The 27,500-nt window shown below is 34.4% G+C and overlaps 1 protein-coding gene across 3 annotated transcripts in view; it reads left to right on the forward strand.

Annotated features, from left to right (window-relative positions):
- The window catches only part of LOC144972826 (multidrug resistance-associated protein 1-like), a 39,529-nt gene that overhangs the window by 4,855 nt on the left and 7,174 nt on the right, over positions 1-27,500 (forward strand). For all 3 annotated transcript variants that reach the window (XM_078914505.1, XM_078914506.1, XM_078914504.1), the window contains exons 7-27: positions 1,322-1,465; positions 2,592-2,858; positions 3,635-3,815; positions 8,736-8,922; positions 10,165-10,298; positions 11,626-11,763; positions 12,607-12,753; positions 13,913-13,994; positions 14,468-14,534; positions 15,094-15,220; positions 17,055-17,231; positions 18,181-18,348; positions 19,007-19,193; positions 19,919-19,994; positions 21,028-21,187; positions 22,577-22,808; positions 23,521-23,665; positions 24,947-25,112; positions 25,571-25,770; positions 26,830-26,953; positions 27,346-27,447. In XM_078914505.1, coding sequence (XP_078770631.1) covers positions 1,322-1,465; positions 2,592-2,858; positions 3,635-3,815; positions 8,736-8,922; positions 10,165-10,298; positions 11,626-11,763; positions 12,607-12,753; positions 13,913-13,994; positions 14,468-14,534; positions 15,094-15,220; positions 17,055-17,231; positions 18,181-18,348; positions 19,007-19,193; positions 19,919-19,994; positions 21,028-21,187; positions 22,577-22,808; positions 23,521-23,665; positions 24,947-25,112; positions 25,571-25,770; positions 26,830-26,953; positions 27,346-27,447 — 3,211 coding nt within the window. The remainder of the gene's footprint in view (positions 1-1,321; positions 1,466-2,591; positions 2,859-3,634; positions 3,816-8,735; positions 8,923-10,164; positions 10,299-11,625; positions 11,764-12,606; positions 12,754-13,912; positions 13,995-14,467; positions 14,535-15,093; positions 15,221-17,054; positions 17,232-18,180; positions 18,349-19,006; positions 19,194-19,918; positions 19,995-21,027; positions 21,188-22,576; positions 22,809-23,520; positions 23,666-24,946; positions 25,113-25,570; positions 25,771-26,829; positions 26,954-27,345; positions 27,448-27,500) is intronic.

Below are 27,500 nucleotides of genomic sequence, written 5' to 3' on the forward strand. Positions count from 1 at the left end.
ATAATAACAATAATAATAATGATGATGACGATGATAATGATGAAACGACTCAAAATTCAGCTTGATGAAGAAATAAGTCTCTCTCAGGCAGGATTTCGACCAACTAGAGGCACAGGAGATCAAATTTTCAACATTCGTGCTCTGATAGAAAAATATAGAGAATCAAACACAAACCTACACATGTGCTTCGTTGACTACACTAACGCCTTCAATTATGTGAACCACTCAAAAATGATTGACATTTTACAAGAAATGAACTGCCATTACAACATTGTAGACCTGATCTCGAATTTATACCTCAATCAGTCTGCTTCTGTTCGTCTTGAACATGGACTATCCACATGGTTTCCAGTCAAAAGGGGAGTGAGCGAGGCAAGGCTTCATTCTGTCTCCTTCTCTTTTCAGCCTTTACTCTGAATCTGTCATGAGAGGAGTCATTGGTGATGAGACCTAACAAATCTACTGTGCACCAAAATTAATGGCAGCCAATCTTAGATCTGAGATATGCTGACGACACTACACTCCTGACAACATTGCCCTCTGGATTAGACAGGCTAATGCAATCCGTAAAACAACATTCATAGTGAGGACAAAGACCTGCTCCGAAATGCAAAGAAGATCAAAGTAATGGACACTTGGTAAAAGTCTGAAATCTCAAATTGTGGTTAATGGAGAAAAACTGGAGAATGTCAACAATTTTGCATATCTTGGGGCAAGAATAGAGGTAAATGGAAAATCGACCCCTGATATCCAAAGGAGGATAGCACTTGCCCAAACAAAATTGACAAAAATGATGATCTTATGGAAAAGTGAAAGCATCCAACTGAAAATGAAAATATTAAGAACATGCATATTTCCAACAGCATTATATGGATGTGAATCATGGAAAATCACAAAGAAACCGATGAGAACAAAATCAATGCATTTTAAATGCCGTAAAATTCTCCGCATTCCCTGCCCAGCAAAGGAAACTAACCAAAATGTGAAAGAGTCCCTGGGCATTAAGGAGCCATATCTCATCAAGATGATATAAAAATGAAAACTTGCTTTTTTTTTTTTTGGACCCATCAAGAGACATAACACTCTTGAAAACAATTTTCTGTAGGGCATTGCGGAAGGTAAAAGAGTGAGAAGGAGACCAAGAAGAAGATGGTCTCAAAACATCAATGAATGGATGAATAAGCCAGTGACTGAATGTGGAAGGATGGCGCAGGACAGTAGCTTATTTCGGTTGGCAGTTGTGGAGGCCATGACCAGGAAGGATAAGCCATGATGATGATGACTTATAAATTTTATTTTTTCTATTATTTCTCTGTTTCAGAATGGTGTACATTGGCTATAAGAAAACTGTGCAAATTTCAGATTTGTCTGACCTCCCTCCATATATGCAGTGCAGAAATATTGTACCAGAGTTTATCAGAGTGTGGAAAAAAGAAATCTTTAAAATTCGTACCTGGAAAGAAGTGTAAGAATTTAACAATGATGCTTTGGATATATAACATTTAAAAGGAAAAAAACAAACCACATATCTTTTTATTGGAAGCCTTCTCTCTTTGTAAGAGTACCTTGGTGAGGTATCCTAAAAATTGGCTTAAATTAAAAAAAAATATGTTTGAATGAAATCTTGTTAAGAACATCAAAAGAATGAAAACCCGCTCTCGAGGAGATTAAATGTGGTCCGTATATACCCCCCCCCCCCCCAAAAAAAAAAGAAAAGAAAAAAAAAAGAGAATAAAATAAAATGAAATAAGAAATAATGATTTGTAGATGGCAACAAAGATCACAACGTTCGTAACTCAGTGGTATGGTATCTCATTTGTTTAAAATGTCAATTGATATTGAGAATGGCCACTGATCAGATGGTTGATAATGATAGCAAAATTATGTTCTTGGCATTGAGTCCTTTGATAAGACACCTTACACACACTTGGGTATTGTAAGAGTTTGCTTTGTAAAAGAGTGCCTACAATACTTATTCTAATGAAATACAATTTAGGTTCAACACAGCTTGTAAAAATAAAAGAGAGAGAAAAAAGTAGCAGGAGGTTATATCGGTTTTTATAGGGTGAAACGGACAATAGTTATTGCTTGCTACCCTTTGGATAGGAGCTAGTCTTTAGCAAAGTACTCTCCACCATATCTAACAGACCTAGCTACCCAATTACTACTCAGTCCCTGCGTGTGAAGCCAGTGCTCTACCAGCTGAGCTATCAGGACCCCTTCCCCCCCCCCAATCCATCCACACACACACACACACACACACACACACACATTTTGCCTGTAAGGGGAAATAAGAGAAGCTTATTGAGTATGGTCTATGAATACATGCAAATAGGCCATGTAAATGTACATAACTATTAATCTACTTTAAAAAAAATAAAAATATTGTGTCTGTTTGATGATGATCTTGCTCTTTCTCAGCTCAGTTATCTTAATAAATGGTGTTACAGCTTCCTTCTTTTGCTTAAATACTTAAAACAAATAGTTCCAGTGCCTGTTAAAAGCATCTTGAATCGTTGAAATAAAAGCTTCTATAATTTCATCAAAGAAACAATATGATAAAGATAGTAATTTTTCTTTTATTTACATAGGAAAAGTAGACAACAAGGTGATGAAATATTAGCCAGTTTTGGGGATGAAATGGACGATCCCACTGAGAAGACGGGTTTGCTTAGTACCCAAAACAATGGTGGATCAAGAACGTATAACACGGCTGATGTTTCCTCCAGGACACCGGAGAGAAAGACTTTATCTTTGTATAAAATACTTTTGAAAATCTACTACCTTCCATTATTTAAAGCCCAAATTGTTGGCCTTGGTTCAGACATGCTTTCATTTGTCAACCCTTTACTTTTAGAGTAAGTAATTATTCTCTCTCTCATTTTAAGTAGAATTTTCCATTTCGAATTGAATGTTTTCCCTTTCAATGGTTAATTTGTCCAAAGATATATTTCCAAATTACTACAGTATGATCTCATTTTGAGAAATAGATAGCACATGAGTTACTTTATAATGTTAATATTTATAGAAAGAACTGATTAATTTATACACTTTCGTTTCTTAGCAAGTATATGTAACATTACTTTAGATTTCCATGCAGAATTGTCTTCCAGCTTTTTATTTTTATCCACCAAATTCTGATTTTCAACAGAATTTTTGAGGAAATGTTTTTAAAGAAATTACTGATTATGTGTCTATTGGTTGTGACAGGTGTGGATAATGGGAAATATTTTCAGCCCTTTACAGAAGGATTTTGACAAGTTTGTATTTTGTCTAATGGCCCATTTTGCCATTCAGTTACTTCATCCATGATTGGGCGGATATTCAGAAACTGTAGGCAAAGTGACAGAATCTCATGGAAACTGATTGTGTAAACGAAGAAATTAACTGATGTCTGACAGTTTTCATTCAGACATCAGTTAAATTCTTCATTTACACGCTCAGTTTTCATAAATTGTTATCACTTTGCCAACGGTTTCTGGATATCCGTCCAGCTGTGGATGAATTGACTGTACGTCTAAATGGGCCATTATTCATGTCAAACATTCTTTTCACATGTTTTGTTATTTAATTATTTATTCATTTATTTATTTATTCATTCATTCACCCATTTATTCATTTCTTGCTTGAACAGAAAAATGATAAATTACACAAAGAACAAAGCTGACTACCCAAGATGGCACGGATTTGTCATTGCAGGAGCATTCTTTTGTGTCGTCTTTCTTTCATCTGTAATGAATAATTATAGGTTTTATACATCTTTCAACATTGGAACTAAAGTCAAAACTAGTTTGACTGCAGCAGTCTACAAAAAGGTATTGCATTAAAATACAGATGGAAGGAATTGCTTTCCTTGGTCTTTCATGTTCATTTAGAGGAAATCAAATTTTATCCTAAAATTTTTTTTATAAAATGCAGTTTGCTACTTAAATTTTAAATTTTGAATGGATTTTTTTGTGGAAAAACTATTCCTATAACAAACAAACTTAACTTATAGCAATCTGAATCTTCTCTATCCGTCAACCATGGATTAAAAAAAAGTATTGTCACTGTCGAAGAAATAAACACCACTTGGTCTACATATGAGAAATATGGGATGGCTACTTACGTACCTCAACAATGCAACACATATACATTTTTATCTTCTTCAAACATCATTATAATCCATATGAGTTGATCAATTTATTAATCATAATTAAGTCAGTAGTCTATACGTAAACATGCAGATATTAGGTTGATTGGTTTTTATGTTTTTCCTTTAAAAATCTATTTATATATACTTGCGTCCAAAAGAAAGTTCAGGTTTTTCTTGTGTTGTTATTCTTTTTACACGTAAAGAAATTTTCTCGTATTTCAAATCATTTTAAAGAAGAATGAATTTCCCATTCAAATAGAAAGTTCAGGTTTTTCTTGTGTTGTTATTCTTTTTACACGTAAAGAAATTTTCTCGTATTTCAAATCATTTTAAAGAAGAATGAATTTCCCATTCAAATAGTTTACGGCTATTCGTATTCAAGATACGGCCTTTTAAAATATAAGTACAACTCAGAAAATGTGCTTGACTTGTCCAAGTCAGGTCCAAGTGTTTTACAGAGGTCTGATACATGGAGCGGGACTATGGTAGTCTCAGACTATAGCAAAGTCTGAGACTTTGTAGTCTAAGACTTTGGGAAGTCAGAGACTACGGAAAGTAAGCTATTCATGGAGTCAGACTTCGTCCCTGACTATCAAGTCTCTGACTACGCTTGCGAAGTCTCAGACTACAGAGGTCAATCTATTTTTAACTGGGGATTCCTCGGAAACGTACCACAACACGTCATAGAAATGTGTTACTTTTCCAGCTGGGCATGCGTCATACGAAGTGGCACAGAAATCATATCTATTTCTTCTTCGTGTTTGTTTTGATCGTTTTTTTTGTTTTATTTTGTTGTTGTTTTTTCCCCACAAATAAAAATAGTGTGAGACAAGTTTAGGGGTTTAAAAATTGTTTGAGAATGTGTGTGTGTGTAATGTTTTTAGTAAATATAAATGACGATGGCACTTAAATGATTCTTATCCACGGTGTAGCATTGTTCTAAGTAGAGAGCGGTGGGCGCTGCCTGAAGCATGGGGTCCCGAAAATACTAACGAAAGAGTGATGATGGAGATGAATCGGTGGAAACAATACAGACAATGGGCGTTTCGGGTACAAACCCTTCGTCGGCACAACAATAAACAAATAAACGTTGAAAACAAATACGATGAAATGCAGTATAAATTGCATCGTCTGTACTCAACGATGGTTGGAGTGTGAACGAATCGTTAGCGCGGTGTGATAGAAATGATAAGGCCAGTGAGAGACGTGAAATTTCTAGAAAATAATGGACGATAAAAGACATAAAAGAAATGTAATAGTAGTCGTAGTAGTAGTAGTAGTAGTAGTAGTAGTAGTAGTAGTAGTAGTAGTAGTAATGGTAGTAGTTGTAATAGGCCTAGTAGTATTAGTAGTAGTAGTAGTAGTAGTAGTAGTAGTAGTAGTAGTAGTAGTAGTAGTAGTAGTAGTAGTAGTAGTAGTAGAAGTAGTAGTAGTGGTAGTAGTAGTTGTAGTAGTAGTAGGAGTAATGATAATAGTGAAAGTAGCAGCAGCAACAGTAGTAGTAGTAGTAGTAGTAGTAGTAGTAGTAGTAGTAGTAGTAGTAGTAGTAGTAGTAGTAGTAGGAGGAGGAGGAGGAGGAAGTTACTATGAAACTGTGTGTTGGGGGGGGGGGGGGGGGGGGGGGGAGAGGAGGAGTCCCTGCAGAGTGTTTTGAATGGGCAAGATGAGGAGTGTATGTGCGATTGTCGAATCTTCGAGAAAAGTAAAGAAAATAAAATAAACAAAACCAAAAAATAAATAAATAAATAAATAAATAAATAAATCAAAATAAATATAAAATCAAAAACTGTCGGGTATTCTTGTTCTAATCGCTGTACAATTACTTCCCCCAGCGTAGAGGACATATTATGATTTTGAAATTTAGTCTCAGACTGCGATATTTACACCTGCTAAATCGCGGGTGTAAATTTCACCCGTTTAGTCCCTCGTTTAGTCTAAGACTTCGCTTAGTCCGGCTTCATGAATATCTTACAACGCCTTTTAGTCTGAGACAACGGATTTAGTCTAGGACTATCGTCGTAGTCCCGCTCCATGAATCAGACCCCAGATGTTTTCATGTAGCCAGAATACCATTAGTTACTACTTTTGAATAGAATTTTCGCGAATGACATCACCTTATTGTTTATTTGTATTTCTTTCTTTCCTTCCAATGATATCTTCAACTTAAACCTTTCTGATAATGCCAAAATTAGAAACAAAAGACATAAAATAATTGGCTACATTGAAGCCGGCAGTAGAGTCATACACATGGCACATGTATTCCATGTCATTGAAAGAATTGTGTATAAACAGCTCAGCAAGTACAGAAGTCATGGAATAGCTAAGGACCTTTTGAAATCTGGCCGTCCTAGCATTACTAATGAAGGGGAGTTCGATGAAATCATTCGTGTTCACGAAATTAGCCATTTCAAAACTGCATCTTCAATGGCCTAAGAAATGGGAGTAAGCAGGCAAACTATTACACGTCACCTCAAATTGGTCTAACTGCACACAGGCCAGCCAAACGGAAGTTCTTGATGGAACAACATAAATTAGCACGAATGGGTTGGGCTCTTGGTCATATTCGTTGGATGCAAGAACAATGGTCAAAAGTTCTGTGATGAAGTAGATTCTTCACACTGGAGACTACTCTGCTATTGTTGAGAAAATGAGCATAAAAATGAAAACAATGTTCAAACTGTCAAAAATTGAGGATACTGTGTGATTACCGTATGGGGTGGTATTTTTGGCAATCAGAATACACCGCTCATCAAAGTTACCAGGCACCTCCGAGAACAAGATTACATTGAGCAAATCCTTTCGAAGTGCGTCATTCATTTCCTAGAAAACAATGACTATGATATTGATCTTTTTATACAGGACAGCGCTTCTCCTCACAGGGTCAAAATCACTCAAGAATTTCTTATAAACCACACTATTCAGACATTGTCATGGGCAAGTATCAGTCCTGATATGAATCCTATTGGGAAGGCTTGGAGTTTGACCCTCAAGTCTCATGAATTTGCATTGAATCCAGATGCTTTGTTTGAAACGTTGAATACAATTTGGAATGAGATAACCGAAGAACATATCCATGGATTAACATCATCAATGAGACACTGAATTCAGGACTTGATGCAAGCCAACGGCTCTCATACAAAATACTGAACAACACTGCATGGGAAATTCAATTGATATAATTTTGAACAAATTAAATATTTTCTTCTGTTTGATTCAAGATTATCATAGCTAATTTATTGTTATGATCAGTAACAAATGATACAAAACCCTAAACTTTATTCTGGACGTCACAGTGCATTTCTTGTGTCAACTTGGGACAACGAAATTTCATCCTCCAATTTGAAATGGTCATATAGTGGAACCTCCCGATAACGACATGCCACGGGACCGAGTTTTTATGTCGTTATCCGGAGGTGTCGTTATTTAGAGGTTTCCAAGATGGCGGACAAAGTGGGCGTGGTAAGGCCTGCGGGACCAGTTTTTATTAACATTGACAAAACAAACAAAGCATTGTAGTGTATTCCTCTTACTTTTAGGTGATCTGAACTGAGTACACTGATAGTGTGCTCCTAGAATCTACATCTGTTACCTATTTAAACCATTCCCCTTTGTCTTACTTTTTCTTATGTCATTTCAATTGTAAATCTTGAATGTTTTTTACTCTCCAATTTTCTTCCTTTTTACTGGCGCTGCTTTGACATAGATGTGTCACAAGCGCTGTAAAACCCTTTAAAACAAACAAAAACAGGTAATTCGGACGCTGTGAGTTAGATAAAATTCCTCCTCCTCCCACAAAAACACTACTACTACTACTACTACTACTACTACTACTACTACTACTACTACTACTACTACTACTGCTGCTGCTGCTACTACTATTACTACTACTACTACTATTATTATTACTACTACTACTACTACTACTACTACTACTACTACTACTTCTATCACCACATAATATCACATTTTCCAAGATTTTGTGTTTACTTGCTTACACTTACATTTATCCCTTGGTTTTTATTAATGCATATCAGCCAAGATTCGTCAAAAAAAAAAGCTGCGTTCTCATTGGTTCAAGCAGGAATCGTTTTTTATAAACTTTGAGTACTCATATTCAGTATTTTTAGTATCAAATATCTACGAAAACTGCAGAAAATCACCAAAATGATGTCGTTATTCAGAGGTTTTATCAAAAAGTGCGTCGTTATTTGGAGGTTTTTTTTTTACTGATCTTAAATAGAAAAAAATCGGGACCACAGGTCAATGTCAAAATCAGGAGGTTGTCGCTATTCGGAGGTGTCGTAATTGGGAGGTTCCACTGTATCTTGAAGATAAAAGGCTGCTGACTAAGAAATTTTCACCTTTAGTTGGGGAATTCATTTTACTTTAAAATGATATAAAATACAATAACATTTATTTAAACGCAGAAAAAATAACAACATAAGAACAACCTGAACTTTCTTCTGGACGCTAACTGTATGTATTTAGCTGATTTAATCACTATTTAAAAAATAAAAATAAATAAAAAGATCTCTTCCTCTGAACCATTGAATGTCAGATCTCCAAAGTACATTTTACAAAATTACTACATTTTCCACAGTCATTAACAATGAATGCTGATTCACGTCAGAAATTTACAGTTGGTACAACAGTTAACTTGATGGCTGTGGATTGCCCTAGATTCCAGGATCTCACTACCTCACTGTGGGCTATCATTTCTGGTCCAATCCAATTGTTTGTCGGGTTCTATATGCTTTATAACCAATTAGGTGTTTCTTTTGTGGCAGGTAAGTTTCATCTTAAATGTGTGTTAAACTATACTATATGCAGATTTGTGGCTTATTTTTCTCACTTTACTCAGATGTAATTATCACTTTTGAAAAAAGAAAGTGTGAGAGCAATTTGCGGGCGTAATTTATAGTCCTGTATGTTAAGTGTTGCTTTTGGCAATGGCCCCTTTGTAAAGTGCATTGTATTAATAGGAAATTTCTCTATATGTTTAGGTAATCAATTAACGCATGTATTTATTTATTTACTTTTTTTTGGGGTAGATTTTATACTTAATTAGGAAAAAAGTTTTGCCATTATCAACATCTCAAATATTTCTACTAAATTGAACAAAAAATATATATTTGTTGTCAATTGTAATGAAACATAGATAAGCACTTGAAAATAATTCAATTATTGATTGCTACCATTTGGATAGGTCGTCAATATACCACAACACTTTCCACCAGATTAAACAGATCCAGTGCACAATCATTGTTGAAGGGACAGAGGGGTCTAAAACAATCCTGACATTACTCAAATCACAGCTGATGATTCGCTTGTGGTCATAAGGTTACACGTTTACACGTTAAAACAGCGAGTCTGTCCACAAAAAAAAAAAAGGAAAAATAAAATGATATAAATGGAAAATCGGACTGTTTTCAGGAAATATGAATTTGACTGGAAAGATTCTGTTTCAGTGATACAAGTTTTAGGGGATGCAAGAATTGAATTAGGGGGGCACTTTCATGGAAATCTCTGAGATCATGTTTTCGCATTATTTGAATATTGCGGTGAGACAAAGTGATATATCCATCCAGACGAGTCAAATTGATTTGTTTATTGCATTCTGTCAAATTGTTGTATTCATTGATCAACCAGAGACGTTAGAAAAGACACTGCTATTGCATTTATCTATGGTGATTCTGATGACAATAATGCTGATGACGAGAACGATGATTTTATTATTTGATTTGGGTCAGTCAGTTTAACAAACTTTTGCTAGGGAAGCATTCTTCATGAATTTTTTTGTTATTTTTCAAAAAGTCTCTTTAGACCTTTTTATATTTGAATCTATATCAAATGTAGGCAGGAAATTTTTTTTTTTTTCAGGTTTGTTTCCATTCCTGTTTTGAGTGTCTGAAATCTGGTCCTAGATGGTACTCACATCACTCTCCAACACACACACACACACACACACACACACACACACATACATTCTTACACACGCACACATTTTTATTTTCTCAATCCTATTTCAGGCATTTTAGTTTTAATCCTGCTCGTCCCTGTTAATGTTAAACTCTCCAAATTTACCAAAGATGCACAAGATGCACAAATTGCCTTCAAAGATCAAAGAGTGAAATTGATGAATGAGATGCTGAATGGGATACGGGTAAGGATTACTTAGAGTCGCTTAGACATACTTGACATAAAGCCCTGCCTTCTACTAAAATCATCCGACATCCCAACTTTTGATGTTTTTCTCTCGCATTTCTTAATCGCATCAAGCAATGTATAGACTTTTAACAATTTGTTTATATTGGAAACAATTGGAAGCAGCAGTGAGCATGGTAAGTAACTAGATGGATGCCAGTGATAAAAGACTCTGGCCATGGTATTGTGTCATTGGATACCATAAAAATATTACCTCACTTGACTTTTATGTGGATGAATACCTGGATATAAGTATTGTCAGTGTAAAAAGAGGAGATCATAATATAAGTAGCTTTGGTTTGCTATTTAGTTAATTGAGTTTCCATTTATTTTATTTTCATATAAGGATGGTGAGTTTTTTTTTTCTGATCTTTACTAAATGCTCTTTCATGTCGTTCCAAGATTTATACTACATCCAGGATGATATGATAACGAATCTAGCTTGCTTTAACATACAAATGATATGTCTAATTTCAAACTCTGGTTCAGGCACCTAAATGGTATGGTAAGCCCATAGCAATGCTTTACTTATTACATATTTTCTCCTAGACCATCGTTGTCTGTGTCAAAAAGTCTACAAGTACCTATAAATAGCAGGGGTTCTGAATACTTAACTCACAAGCATAGATGCCAATATTGGCACCACTTCCGTCAACGTTACATTTGACACCTCTGTTGGCTTAGCAGTGTTCTGGTAGGACAGTCTTTGGTATGGCTATGTGGTCTTGTGGTATGACACTTACCTTCAGATTGGAAGATCCTGGGTTTGAGTCCCACTCTGAGCAGTGCACAGTTGAGTCCTTGGAAAAGGCTCTTTACTCACATTCTCTCACCACACTCCACTATAAAATTAGTACCTGGCTGTTAACCGCGTTGTCTCTGTCAGAAAAAAAAATGGTAATATTGTCTAACAGGCACCATGTTTGTCCTACATGTTGAGTGTTGCTGTTGGCTTGGGACCCCTTTTTAAGCGTGTTGAGCATGCCTAGTGGATATTGCGCTATATAATAAAAAAAACCTCAAGTTTGATGTGACAGAAATTATATCCAAAGTCTAACAAGCAATTGCTACTGTCTGTTTGAAAGATCAGAAATCAAGATAAACTCAGACTTTATGGTAATTGTGGCTCTGAAGGATCATTTTATTTTTCTTATTTTTCTAAAAAGGCTACATATCAAATGTATACTATCAGCCAGGAGAAAAGAATCATAAAACTGTGGGTAACTTTGTATCAATACAACCTTGATTGAATGAAAGGATGTAATGCAAAACCTTATGTATTTCAGGTTCTTAAACTCTATGCGTGGGAAGCATCTTTTCAAAAGAGCATAAGAGAAATCCGAGAGAAGGAGATTTACCAGTTAAAGAAAGGAGCAATGTTTCAGGCTCTGAATATTTTGAGTTGGCTGACTTCACCTGTATTGGTAAATAGCAATTTTTTTGTCGGTTTCGCTTCCGCATGGAGCAGGCACTGGTGTAAGATAAAGATCTGAAAAAAAAGTGTGTATGAAACAGTGCCAGACACAGCAGAAAGAAAAATTCAAGAAAAGAAAAACATCACAAAAATCATTTTGGGAGATTTTTTTTTACTTGTGTATTTTTCATTGCTTTATCTGGCACTGTTTCATACACACTTATTCAGATCTTGACCTTGATATGAAATTGTTTTGTCTTGTCCAGTTTCTGCTTATTTTATAGACTAGAGAATATCATATTATTACATTGATGCAGGTGAAAAGGAGATTAAGTCAATGGTCCTTGGTCGAACATCGTAAATGACTGAATTATTAATGCTTCGAATTAAGAAATGTAATTTTGACTCCAGTGAAACCATGTGACAAGAGTAAAAACTATTTTAATTCTCATCCAGGCTGGCATAGCTTTGTGAAGGACCCAATCCAAATCAGCTGTTTTGCTCATTTATTCAACCTCAAAACTGTTTTTTGCTCCGTGTCTCAAAATGACGATAAATCATATGGAGATTTATAATTAAGTTTTAATCAAATTAAAGTTCTATCAATGGCCTCTTAATTACACACACACACACATGCACGCACGCACACACACACACACACACTCTCACACACACACACATTCATATGTTGCCATCATTAGGTATTTTGTACTAATCAATCACAACTATGATCAGGAAATTCAATTTACATTTGTGTTAGACACCAGGTTTTTTTCCCTTGTCTCAATCCCAAAAATGTTCAGTTTGAAGGTTTATATTTCTGTTTGATTGTCTACTCTTATTTTAATCTCAGATGACATCAACCACATTCATCGTTTTTGTCCTCTGGTCATCTGACAATACCCTCACTCCGACCACTGCCTTTGTCTCATTGAGCATCTTCAACATGGTCAGACAACCCTTGATTAGCCTGCCCAATCTTATCTCCTCCTTAATACAGGTACTCAATTTATTTTGAGCTAAAGCTGGAAAGTTGAAAAATGTTTATAAAGTAGACTTTAAGAACCCATCTTTGTCAATTAACTGGTGCTTAAATTCTACCCCATTATTTTTCAATTTATTTTTTGATAACATTATGTTAATAACAAATGATTCATATATTACCAGATAATGTCAATTCAGGCTCCTGAAGCTTAAGATTATGAATTTCAGTCCTTAGCATTTAGTCTTTCCCATGTTGCTCATCGCCATTAGGTTGTCACTCTTATATGTCTTCATGTTTTGAGCCATCACCGAAGCTTCATTCCAATTCACATCATGTTGACCTTAATGAAGAATGAAGATGAATATATTTTAATCTTCAATAAATAATATGTGGCGAATGATCGTTGATAATTTCAGGTTTCCGTTTTTATCATAACAAATACTTTTAGATATAATAAAGACTGGGACAAATTTATTATATTTAAAGAAACAAATTGTGTTATAAAACCAACACAAGATATTGTAGTGTTTACATTGTTGACAAAGAGGAGTCAAGAGGATGCAGCATACTTCACATATTCACACCAATTTTTTTCATTCTCCAATCCTGAAATACCATAGTCTTAATCTTTTCTTATCTATGAGGCACATATAGCACTTTCTTGTGTCACTATTATTCTTTTTAATCCAATTGTCACAGTTTTTATGCTCAAAAGCTTTTGTTTTGATATCGGGGAACTCTGAATAATCCACATTCAAATCCTGAGTATCATAAGACAAGATTTTGAATTTTGTTAGGGAATCCATTGGAAAGATATAAGACATTGTAGCATGACATTACTCAAAGAAATGTAAGATAAAAATGTCGATGTGGTTAGCAATGGCAGGCAATTTTAGTGATTGATTCAAGCCACAAAATTCCATTTCTCAAAATCACTTTGTAACTACATGATAAATTCAATATAATTTTATCAAATGTTTCCTTAAATTATTTTTGATTGATGGGTGTCATATTGATTGATGTATCGCAATAATTAATTGATTTTTAACCTCAAAAGGGTGTTCAGTTTTTATGTGGTGATATAATCAGTCAGTTCCACTCTTCATACATCTTAAAGAAGAAGATCGAATATAGATAATTCTAAAAGTTATTCTGTCTTCCTGGTTGTTTACAGTGCCATGTCTCTATGAGAAGATTAAGAGACTATCTTTCAGGGGATGATTTAGAAGGATTAGATGCAACCAACGCCACTGACGGTAAGAAGATGAAATGGAATATTCTTACTTGTATGTAGATTTTGTAACACTTTGACTTTGTTGACATTTTGAGGAGATCAGTAGTAGACTATTTCTTCTTGCATTCCCCTAGACTATTTAAATATTACTTGATTTTAAAAAAATATGTTGGATAGTCATTTTCCAAATTCAGATTATATTAAAGGGGAGTTCTAAGGTTGTGACAGCATGTATCTGGATCAGCATGACTTATCCATCATCTCCCAATCTACATTTCCGAGTAATAACTAAATTATCATATTATAATGCTTTTTGAAGCAGTAAATAAATTTGTAAATACTAATGTGTTAATGAAATATGTACTTTAATAATATTTACTTCTATTTCACATCTAAACGGACAAATATGAAGGGAGATAACAGCAACATTATTTGCATTATAAGAAATGCCATAACTTTTGCTTTAATTGTATATTTAAAAAAACGTTTTTACAGATTATCCTGTTGTTATGCGCAATGGAACCTTTTCATGGGATCAGAACATGCCGCCTGTTTTGAAAAAGTAAGCACATTGATTGTTATATATAAACCGGACTCCCCCCCCCCCCCCCCCCCCCCCCAAAAAAAAAAAAAAAAATAAAAAAAAATAGCAGAAATAAAGATATATTGGATGCTAACACTGAAGTGTATCCTGATTTTTACTCTCCATAGTTTACCAAATGGTTTATGTTTAGCTTATAATTTTGAGGGTATTTTCAAGACTGAGATTAATTCATGGACGTTCGAAAAAATGAAAAATGGGAGTTTGAACTCTGAATTTAGATTTTATGACGTTGATTGAACAACAAAGGATAAAAAACAATCAACTTTGTTTTATGATGATGATGATGATGATGATGATGATGATGATGATGATGAGGAGGAGGAGGAGGAAGAGGAGAAGGGGGAGAAGAAGAAGAAGAAAAACAAGGGAAGAATGAAGAGGAGAAGAAGGGGGAGAAGGAAGTTTGCATTGAAAGCCTATGGATAAAAATAAAATTGCCAGGAAATTTGGTATTATAATTTGATGACCTGTAAATGGCACACACCCTTGATTTAATCTATTTTTATTTTATGGATAGCGTTACCGCCAGAATTCCTCAAGGCAGGCTGGTTGCCATTGTAGGCCAAGTAGGATCGGGCAAGTCCTCAATTTTATCTGCCTTACTTGGGGAGATGAACAGAAACAGTGGCAGTGCTTCCATTAAGGTGAGGATCCTTATCATCATCATCATCATCATCATGGCTTATCCCTCCTGAACCTGGCCTCCGCAACTGCCAACCGAAACAGGCTTCTGTCCTGCACCATCCTTCTGCATTCAGTCACTGGCTTATTCATCCATTCACTGATGTCTTGTGACCAAATTCTTCTAGGTCTCCCTCTCTCTCTTTTATCATCCACAATACCCTCTAGAATAAGTTTTTCAATGGTGTCATGTCTCTTGATATGTCAAAAAAAAAAGAGAAAAAAAAGCAAGTTTTAGATTCTGTATGATCTTGATGAGATACGGCTCCTTCATGCCCAGGGACTCTTTCACATTTTGTTTAGTTTCCTTTGCTGTCCAGGGGATGCGGAGAATTTGGAGAATTTGTGAGAATGAGTTACTAATATAATTAAACCTAGTTTACAACATCCATCCAAATCTGAAAAGGTGTATATGAAACAGTGTCAGAGAATGCAGAAAGGAAAATACAGGCCACAGTCGAGGCAGGCTGATTGATTTAATTTTTTTTTTATAATTGAGCTTTTATTTAGCTCAGTATCCACTAAACATGCTCAAAGCGCTTTACAAATTGTCCTTGACCAACAGTAAGACGTAACAAGTAGAACGAGACATGACTCCTGTTAGGTGAAATTACAATTTTTTTTCCAACAGAGACAATGCTGTTAATGGCCAGGTACTCATTTTACACCTGAGTAAAGTGAGAGAATGTGAGTAAAGAGACTTTTCCAAGGACTCAACTATGAGCTGACCGAGGCTCGAACCCAGGACCTTCCGACCAGATACCGAGTGTCATACCGCATAACCATATAGCGGCACAAGACCACATAGCCACACATAGCTATTGAGATTCATTTTTCTTGTATTCTTTTTTTTTCTGCTTTGTCTGGCACTGTTTCATGCACAACTTACATGAGTGCCTGCTCACAAATTTGTCACTTTAACAAGCAAGATGTGACCCGCTCCCTCAATTTGGTGTTATGTTAGAGTAAACTGGATGCTGTAAGATCAAGTTGAAGAAACAAAATTATCAGAATTATTACATTTTTGGATTATCTCTCTTCAAGAAACTATAATCACTCTTCTCCATTTAAAATTTTGTAAAAATAACCGAAGTTTCATATTATTGACTGTAAATTCAATTTTCAATATCTAAAACATCTCGACACAATACTTGCTTTAGACGATTGGTCAAATATCGTTTTAAAACATAATTTTTGGTAATAATTTATTACATTTTTGCCTTACATGTCTATTGTAAAATGTATAGTTTTTTTCAGGAACAAAACTGTTGTATACTGTCATCTCTTTCTAAGCTTGAGGGAGGTATTATTGTAACCTCTGTTGATTTATATTTGGTTCAAATTTAACTATTTGTAATTTTTGTTCATATGATTCATTATCAACACAACGGGAAGCAGACAGTTCGATCCCTTTAAAATATCCTACATTTTTTATTGAGAAATTTACTTACACACATATATTATATAAAACTTGGGACTATCATGGACTGTCTTTGCCTTCTCACAAATTGTTGAAGATTTTTTAAAATGATAGTTTTAAGGGAAGCTGTTACTACTTTCTTAGTGAAAATGGTAAGACTGGTTGCTAGATTAGATGAAATTCCAACCATCTGTAAAGGGTTAAACCTTCACCCCTCAAAGTTTGCAGACTCTTGCTGAAATTTTAATAACAAAGTTTTAAAAAGTTAAGTCCAGACCATGTGATTTTAATCTTGATGTTTTTATCCATCAAGGACTTCACAAATATGTTTCCTGTTGGGAGCCTTCTTGACTCTCGCACAATTCCTTTCTTTCTAGGGTACAATAGGGTATGTGCCTCAACAAGCCTGGATTCAAAACAAATCCCTGAGAGACAACATCTTGTTTGGTAAAGAGATGAACAATAGGTTTTATAGGAAAGTCATCAAAGCATGTGCATTGGACCCTGATATAGAGCTACTGCCAGGCGGGGAACTCACCGAAATTGGCGAGAAGGTAGGAATGGTTGGAAGTGAGAATAGAAAATAGAGCGTTGTAAAAGTTTGCATTAGATTGCTTATTTGATATTTAAAGAAAACCCCCGGATTATTTGATAATTAAAAGAAAAAGGATTAATGGTAATACTGCATAATCCTTATTAACCAAGTGGCATCTTATAAGAATGGACCAGACAGTGTTCTTATTTTATTAAGTAGGCTGAATGAACTCAACAATAGGAGCACTTATCTCCGTATGTCACCACTGCTTATTATATTATAGGACTACTTACCAAAATGTTAGTAAAAGCGATCCTCCATGCCCACCCACATCACACTTGCTAATACTTTCTATATGACTATTGTAACTTTGATACTTATGATTGTGTTTTTTGTCCTATTTCTACTTCTTCAAATCACCAATCTTGATTTTCAGGCTCATTCCTATGTAAGGAGGTATTCAAGATTTAATTGTCATTGAATATTAAAAAGAAAAAAAATTTAACATAAATTATAGAATATTTAAAAAATGGGGAAACTTATCGTTTCAGCAGAGTCAATTTTTTCAGGAATTCAAAGCCAATAGACGTATAGTATAAGGAAACATAACCACGCCCCTCGGACAGTCGTCCAAATGTAATTAGATGACAAGTCAGTGCCAAACAAGGCAAACTACACAGCAGTATCATCGATAGTCTGCATTTGAGGAAAATACTCTTTAGTTCTCCATGCTTGCTCAATCATACCATCACAAAAAGACTATGTGTAACCTTTACTAATCAAGCAATTAGCAGTCTAGAAACAATAACAAAGAGCAGAATGATATCAACTTCTTTCATTCTATCGTTTGTAAATAACCAGCTATATTTGTGTCACAAATCCTGTGCTTTGATTGGTCAAATATCTACTGGTTGATTGATTTAATAACTCATATTCTATATTTGTTTATTTATTAATTGTTTTTGTAGGGCATCAACTTATCAGGGGGTCAAAAGCAGCGTATCAGTCTGGCCAGAGCAGTGTATCAAGAAAGTGATGTCTTCCTGTTGGATGATCCTCTGAGTGCTGTCGATGCTCATGTAGGAAAACACATCTTTGACAAAGTGCTGGGCCCCAAAGGAATCATCAGAGGAAAGGTGTCCATTTGTTTTCAACTCACCCTTAAAAGTTTGATTGTTTTAATCGAGAAAACTATGATTGAAACTTTGAATACAAAAAGAAATTTTGAATCTAAAACAATTTATGTATATTGAGGATCCTTATTTGTCCGTGATGATTAGAATTTCAAGTGCCAAACTGTAAATTACTTACATTTATATTCCTCTCCAGTTTAATCCTATGTCTTTTAATTTATCACATATTTTCAGCTATGTCAGCTTTGATACTTTCTTACTAAATTAAATTTAGTCATAACTAGTACATGTTTGATAATAATAACTGAGGAGCATCAGTTTTGTTCTTTGAGATTTCTTTTAACTGCCTGATGGTAAGGATTTTCTCTTACAACCATCAGTAAATGTTTGCATTCAGTTAATATGCTATAAATTACGTTAAGTATAAAGATGCTAGATTGAACTGATTTGTTTTATCGTTTTGAACATATACAGCGATTGAAAAAAAAAGGGCAAAATAAGGTGACAGAGATATTGTTCATTAAAAGAATTGGAAGTCCTGGAGTAAAAAGATAATATCCATTAATGTGCTCCAAGTATAAGTAAAAAGAAGGATGGGAAATTTGTCAAAGTCATCATGTACTATTGCATTTTTTGATTTTTAAATTCTCATATTGTCTAGACTCGTGTTTTGGTCACTCATGGTATTCATTGGTTGCCGATGGTAGATTCTATCATTGTAGTCGACAAGGGACGTATCACTGAAACGGGGAGTTACGAAGATCTCATGAGTCATGATGGTCCTTTTGCCCAGTTTGTGAAAACCTACCTTATGGAGCACAGGGATGAGGAAGTCGATGATCCTGAAGGTAATTACAATTGTAAGATATATTGTTATGAATAAAAATTTCTGTATTATGTTGAAGCCTCCTGATTTATAATGTAATCCACTTTCATTTCTTTTAGATTTATGCATTCATAAATATATAACTAAAAGAATAATGAATCATCGAAATGCACATTTAAATATCACATTTCATGGTTTAACCAAGCTTATTATACTCCACTCTGCTTCATTTATTACCGTAGCAACCTATGTATGCTGACAATTTTCATTTCATAGAGTTCAAGTCTCTTGTAGGGTGCTCTTTTTTAACTAGCTTTCCTTAGAATAAGACTGAAAATGTCACACATTCTGTTTATTATAGAAAACTGCCGTAATATAAAGGCATTCTTAATTACTTTATTGTAAAGAATTATTATTCATAGGGTATGAAGAAAAAGAAAAAATAGAGAGGTTTGTCTCAAAAAAGTAGAAAATCCATTTTCTTAACGAACTCCTGCATCAGATCATTTTCACTTTGATAATTTTAAAGAATGTCATTTATTGTCATAAAAAAAGCCATTCAGACTTGAAGAAAAGTCTTGTAATTTGTCTTTCATTGAAATTTTATTTGGGCTAGACTACCAACTTTTTCTGAAAAATAAAACCCAACAAAAACCCTCTTAATAATAAGATCTGATTTAAATAAAATTTACTGATATAATGAAGTCTGATTGTCCATTTGGATAATTTTGTTTTTCTATTTATTAGTTCAAAAACTAAAAGAACAGGTCATGGAAAAAATGGAGGCTACCTTGTCTGATGAGGACCTGCCATTGATTCGAAGGTAAAGGGAATTATTCTTGAAGAATTGAGTGCAAGATGTTATTTCAATTAACATTTAAAAATTCATTGTATCTTGCCTATTATAGTTTTCCTTTTAAAATGGTGATAAAATTGTTGTTTTTTCAAAAGATAAAACCCTCCTTTTATAAGTATATGTGATAACAACACTACACTGAATAGAACATATGATAATCAATAAATAATAGGAAATATTTAATGACCAATGTTATGAGACCATTGAGGGCCAAACTTTAGGCCACTAAAATGAGAATGATTTGAAATATTGTCACTGATTATCTGAACCAGGAATGTGAACGATAAACTATTAATAGTAATAGTGAAATAAAGATAATTCCGTGTACTCTTGGTTAATTGTGTTGAGCTGAACTAATGTCTGGTTTGTTGTTAACGCTTTGGAATTATTATTATTATTATTATTATTATTATTATTATTATTATTATTATTATTATTATTATTATTATTATTATTATTATTATTATTATTATTATTATTCCTTTCGTCACTTAAAATTATTTTTGGTTTAAAAAAATGTAATTTAGAGGTTTTAGATTTATCGTATGTATGGACAAAGGATGCTAAAGCTGTATCAATACAACTTGTTATTACATAAAATGATGGCATTGACTCTAGATAACTACATCATCTGTATGCTAACATCTCTCAGCTTACTTTACATTCAAATGGCATGTGAGTAGAATTCTGCAGTGGCATTTTAACAAAATGTTATGATGACAACAAGTTGAACGAATGAAGGTCATTTAATTTTAAAACACATTATGTTTCTCTTTCTTTAGAAGTCTGGTGTTCAAAAATACAATTGTCAGAAATATAGAAATGTCCTGAACTGTGGGATCTCTTTCAATTAGATTTTTTTTTTTTTTTGGGAATGGCATTGTGACGTTTTTGCATAGTTATAGATTTTAGAACACTGTTATTTGGACAAGAGAACTATACCAATTTCTCATTACCATCAATTACAACTATTCCGCTTTGCCATCTCCGTGTTCTTTAGGTCAATTTCAGCCATGAGTGACTGCTCCAGATCTGTTATATCAGACAGTGACCTTTCCGTCAACTCTGAAATTGGTGAAGATTTGGTTTGGCCATATGAAAGAGAGAATAATATGGAGAGAGAAGTATTGATTCAAGATGAGAAATCGGAAACTGGAAAGGTAAAGTAATTCAGAAAAGTGAGTGGAGCAGGCACTTATGTTGATAGTAACAGAAAATGAATTGAGTAGAAAAGTGCCAGAAGACAATAGAGAATAAAAATTTCGTGATGATGTAGGCTCAAACCTGCAAACTTATTGATACGACAACTCCACCTGGCCATGAGAGGGACGCTATGCAGTCGACGCCATCCACCAATCTATACAAAAGTGGTTTCAAACGTAATGTCTATCCTAAGTCCCCCTCCCAACTTCTTGAGGTCATGGGTTAAGACACGCAAGTTTGGTGATGTTTGTTTACAAGCCGGCAGTAATCGTCTCTATGTTATATGTTTGTGTTAATAGAGCTTTAGTATTACTGCTGCTTGTAAACAAACTTCTCGGAGCTTGTGTGTCCTGAGCCCATGACCTCAAGAAGTTGGGAGAGGGACTCAGGATAGACATTACGTTTGAAACCATTTTTTTATGGAGTGGTGGATGGCATCAACTGCATAGCGTCACCTCTCATGGCCAGGTGGAGTTGTCACATCAGTAACGTCGCGGTTTTCGATCCCCATCGCCACAACATTTTTATTCTCTATTGTCTTCTGGCTCTTTTCTATTCACTTCATTTTCTGTTATTATCAACATAAGTGCTTGCTCCACTCACTTTTCTGAATAAATATTCAACCCCAATATCGGAGCTTACTAAATGTCTCAAGTCATCGGTATGTTATATGTTTCTGTTGAGAATAGAGCTTTCGCATTAATGCTGGCTTGTAAACAAACTTCGCTGAGCATGCATGTTTTGAACCCATGATCTCAAGAAGTCGGGAGAGAGGCTCAGGATAGACATTACATTTAAAACCACTTTTTTATGGAGTGGTGGAAGGCGTCGACTGCATACTGTCCTCTCACAGCCAGGTGGAGTTGTCGTATCAGGAAGTTCGCGGGTTTGGGCCCCCATCGCCGCAAAAATTTTATTCTCTATTGTCTTCTGGCACTTTTCTACTCAATCATTTTCTGTTAAAGGTAAAGTAACTATTTTATTATGAATGCTATTAGGCTTATTACATGGCTTTAGCGCTTTTCTGGGAGTAATCAGTATTTTGTGTTTTCCTAAAACATTGCAAATTGCCATATAAATTAGATTTTAAGTTTAATCAACAATGCTGAACAAATCTGTGAAGAACTTTTTATGATACACTAGAAATCCCTTGGCTGTGTAACTTTTTTTCTTATTAGAACTAGCTTCGCATGTATATATTCTAATTCCTGTAATTCTTAATTTTTCAGATAATACAAATATAGGGATAATTTAATTTTTTAGAAAGATAAACAAATTGAGCAAAACATTTTCAAGGATTTGTTCATCATTAAAAAAAAAAAATTCCTACTTGTTATATTTTGAAGGTTAAGAAGGAAGTGTTTCTTTTTCTGCTGCGTGCCTTTGGATATCCTTTTGCTGGTGCTGTGCTTGTGTTTTTGATGTTGTACAATGGAGTCAACATAGGAGGAAGCATTTGGCTGTCTGTTTGGACCTCTGACCACTTCCTGCAGAACGTGTCAAACAGATTCTCCAGTGATTACACATCCAAAACCGAGTTTTACCTTGGAATTTATTGTCTATTCAATGTATTGCAAGGTAAAATAATCGATGTGGGACTTTATGAATTGCTTTGTGGTATGATAGAATTGTGTGGCATTAAACTGTGTATTAAAAAGAGAACTATTCTTTAGTTTAGTTCGAAATTATACTCCTTTGTGGGTTCTAAAGGCTGAAAATGCTTCTGTATATCGCCATATATTATTGTTGTAGTTGATGTTATTGTTGTTCTTTCTCTGGTTGTGTTGATGGTTAAGTGCGTTAAGTGCACTTTAAAAAGCAATTATTATGATTATATCAACGTTTATTTAATACCATTATCAACATATAGTTATTTATTTATTTTAGTATTTTAATTCCTTAATCACATTTGTTACCATAATCTTTAATCAAGTAACCTCCTTTTAACAATTGTTGCTTTACATATCACTTGTTCTTTTATAAGATCATAATAGCTTGAATTATATATTTATAGATGAAAATATAGCTTTATGAAATTTTAAGTTCTACAGTTGGCTTCTAATACAACAAGGCCAAGGAGAACAGGGGTTAATTCGTATTATATCCGAGATCTCACTAAATAATGAATGCTAGTAATATTTAGATTTTATGAAAAATACAAACTGATGGATTTTTATTTTTGAGGTCTTGTTGGATTGGAGTATAATTAATGATTTAGAGTAATAAAAGAATATATTCTAATCAGATAAAAAACGGATTTATTGTTTATGATAAATGTTTCTCTTCTCAGTAATTGGTAATGCCTTCTTCCTTCTATTGCTGATGGTACAATTTGTGAATGCGTCCCAACGTTTACACAACGGAATGCTGGATAATATCTTACACCAGAACATGACCTTTTTTGACACCACACCACTTGGAAGGATTCTCAATAGGTCTGTTGAGAAATGAGATGGAATTTGATGATTGTCATGATAAAGCTTTCATTTTTTATTGATTAAAAAATTGTAAGGGTATGGAATCTGAGCGGAAAATGTACTGTTCTGTGATCTTGAGTGATTTTAGTTTTAGGAAAGTTTAAGCACTTCAATTTTTGTTTTTTTTGTTTTTGTTTTTGCGGGTAAGATGGTGTCTAACAATGTTCTTAGTTGAACAGCATGGATGATTTTTTCACTTTTGTTTGATGGATCACCTATATTCCATCTCAATATGTAGTTGATATCTTATGATAATGTACCAAAGAGCTGAGGCAGTTGTTATGAAATGTATTTAGAGCAAGTATAAGATGCCCGGTTACTCCTTTAATTGGGCAACAGTGTGGTAGTAGTAACATTTTTTTTTCTCCTTCTTACAGTATTCGATAGTTCATTAGTGGAAAATGCTATGCAATGAACAAATGTCCATTTCAGTGGGTGACAAGCAAATGTTACTGTCTTATTCCATGCTTCAGAAATCAGGTTGAACTCTGGCTTTACAAATTTGATAGTTTGAAAGGACTAATGACATTAGCCAGGAGCTCCAGTCATCATTTCACTGCTTTAAGTAATTTGGAAATGACCTCGCTCGTTCCCTTTTCTGTTAACGTCGATTCGCTCTGATTGTTCATTACAGCCATTTATTACAATACAGACTACATTGCATGATGTTCAATTAATCAATGAGATTTGAAATGAAAGATTGTTCTAATTTTTAAATTAAGTAAGAGTTGTCAGACAGTAGGGTGGTGTTAGGTATTGATGTTCAATCACTCACTTCAGCGAGATAGAGTTAGAACAGTCTAGGATGGTTTGGCCATATACACAGATTTAGTAAATAAAGATGTAAGTACAAATTCTCCCGAGGGAAGTGTGGAAAGGAACAATCCAGGGAGTAATCAAAAAGAGGCCTTTTGTAGACAGATGTTGAAAGAGAATGATAGAAATCAACGGCTTAAATATTTGATATTCATTATATGATTTGGTTTAATTTTAGGTCACTGTGAAGACAGACATAAGGTCCCAAAGTTAAGTGTTATTAGTAATAGTCTATGATTCGCATTTCTAAATTCATTAAGCTCTAGATACGAGTGGTATATAGTTATTTGAATGTTTTTTTTCTCGATTTACTCTAACAATTTAGTGTAATGAGGTTGGTAACAGAGGGGATCATTTTGTTGGGAAGGCGTTGTTACAAATGATCAATTATTTACACTTAGGCTTGGAATTTTAAATTCCCAGGTTTTCCCGTGATGTGGACGTTACAGATACAAGCTTTTCACGGCAAACCAGAATTTGCCTGCAGTATCTCTTCTCCATCATATCTGTAGTGGTTGTCATCAGTTATACATCTCCACTCTTTTTGGCTTTTATGATTCCTATATTCTCTGTGTATATCTTATTTCAAGTAAGTATTTTTGCATTAAGCCTTAGATATGAATGAAAGCTAAATGCTTGGTCAATGATGTAGAGATAGAATAACTGATTTACCTAGCTAATTATGATGAAGTGCAGAGTTAGATTAGAAGTAGATATTTCACTGAATAGATATGAAAGGTATTTTGGATACATTTTTCTTTTGTCACACTTTGGAGAGATTTCTAAAATACCAAAGAGATTAGCAGTTATGTTATAGTCAGAAAATTTTTACAAGCTCTATGGTTAATCTAGTTTTCATATTGGAAAAAAGTGTTTAGGAGAGAAGCAATTAAGTAGTTTCTCTAAGCACTCTGGCCTCTAGCATGACCTGGCTATAATCACATTCTGTTTGTAAGTACTGTAACCAATTATTGAAAATATTTATTTTTATGTAAGCCCATATTAGAATGTCAACTTTATAAACATTATCCATACACATATTTCCAGAAATTCTACATTCCCTCATCAAGGCAGTTTCGTCGACTCGAGTCCATCAAAAGATCTCCAATTTTTTCCCACTTTGCTGAGACCATCAATGGAGCAAGTAGCATCAGGGCTTTTCAAGTCACTGACAGATTTTTTCAGGATTCTCTGCGCCTTGTTGATGCCAACAACAAATGTTTTTATGCCAATGCATCATGCGCTAGGTGAGAAAGATATCTTTATATTAACCATTCTTCATTGATGGATGCCCACATGCGATGTGCCTCTATCTGTTGTCCCTTCCATTAAAGTTTGTGTCCTTGTTTGGGAATTGGACCATTGTAATGCTTGTTGATAAATTAGTACAATTGTACTCATTTCTAGTTTAAGTCAAAGAGATAAAGAACTCTCTCAATAATTAATACTAAGAAATAATTTTAGTTTTTCAATTTTATGTACAGTAAAAAAAAGGATAACATAATGATATAAAAAATAAAAAATGTTTTGTTATCACAGTCCCTTGGTGTACAGTGGTAGTCTTCGTGTCATATTTGATTCTTAACTTTGGGTGCCTGTTGAGTGGATTCCTTCCATATACACTCGAGCACGGAAATCTCGAATGTGCAAATCTCGAAATCACGGAAATCTCAAACTCAGTACAATTCCTAGTTTTAATCCTTCTATTTCGTTAGTATTGGCAATACAAAAATCTCGAACACTTTCTTAGGCCAACACGGAAATCTCGAACAAACTGGACTTTTCCTTGCAGTCCGTTGATTTTTTTTTTGCAAATTGTTTGTGTTGAATGGAAACGAAAGATGCCATTGCTCTGCCCGAAGTGCTAAGTGTCACTTAATGTGTTACATGTGCGTATGTGTGGCATATATTATGCGTGTATGTGTGTGTGTGCGTGTGTGTGTGTGCATGCTTCTCTGAGAAGGAATGGCGAATTATGTTTCACCAGCGTGTAATGAACCCGCACACCACCCATGACTCCATCAATCATTACCTCACTTTATGGTACTTAATCTGATATGCCAGTACCATCGCAAAATGACAAGTATCGCAGGGATGGGAGACTTGGCATTGATTCCTTAGGCAATAACTGTTACGTATTACAATAATGGGCCAAATAATGCAATGATAAAATAATGCATATTTAGCGGAAAAAAATTCATTAAAAAAAAAAAAAAAATCAAGTTTATCCATGTCTTTGCCAACACATTTTTGTTGTTGTTTGTTTTAATTATCTCTTATTGACTTCTTTGATATTTTCCCAAAAGGTGGCTTCGAGTTCGTCTTGAAATTTTAGGCAACCTGATTGTACAATTCACTGCATTGTTTGCTGTCTTGTCAGACAACACATCTGCAAGTCTTGTTGGTCTTTCAATTACATACGCTCTGCAGGTAAGTGATGATTTCACATGAAATAATCGTCTTCTGGTACTTTTTTCTGCATGTTTAATTATTCATATTTGAAATCTAATCGTTCAATCAGTGCAAGTGCTTATTCTTGTTTTTCATTTTTCAAACATTAAGAGCTAAACGTTACACTAACTGCTTATTGAAATAAATTGTTTATATACACTTATGACTTTTTACGAGAATGTTTTATAATTTTTTTTTAAACGATTAAAATTGTTGATGCTTTCTGAAAGAAGTGTTTTTAGACATTAGAAAAATTTCCATAATGACAGGCGGTTAAGTCCTTTGTCAAGTTTGATTAATAATTGATTTATGCCAAATATCATAGTTATATGATTAGGTCATGGAAACTTTCCCTCATTTCTTCAATCAAGATAACCAACATGCTCAACATTTTGGTTCAGAACGCCACTCAGCTAGAAACAAATACAGTGTCTGTTGAGAGAATTTTGGAGTACACTTGTCTCCCAAGGGAGGTAAGAGCAATTCCTGTTGTTGTTGTTGTCGTTGTCGTTGTTGTTGATTTTCT

Source organism: Berghia stephanieae, chromosome 5 (assembly GCF_034508935.2).
Source record: "Berghia stephanieae isolate SIO BIC M18660-M18661 chromosome 5, UCSD_Bste_1.3, whole genome shotgun sequence".
Classification (NCBI taxonomy): Eukaryota; Metazoa; Mollusca; class Gastropoda; order Nudibranchia; family Aeolidiidae; genus Berghia; species Berghia stephanieae.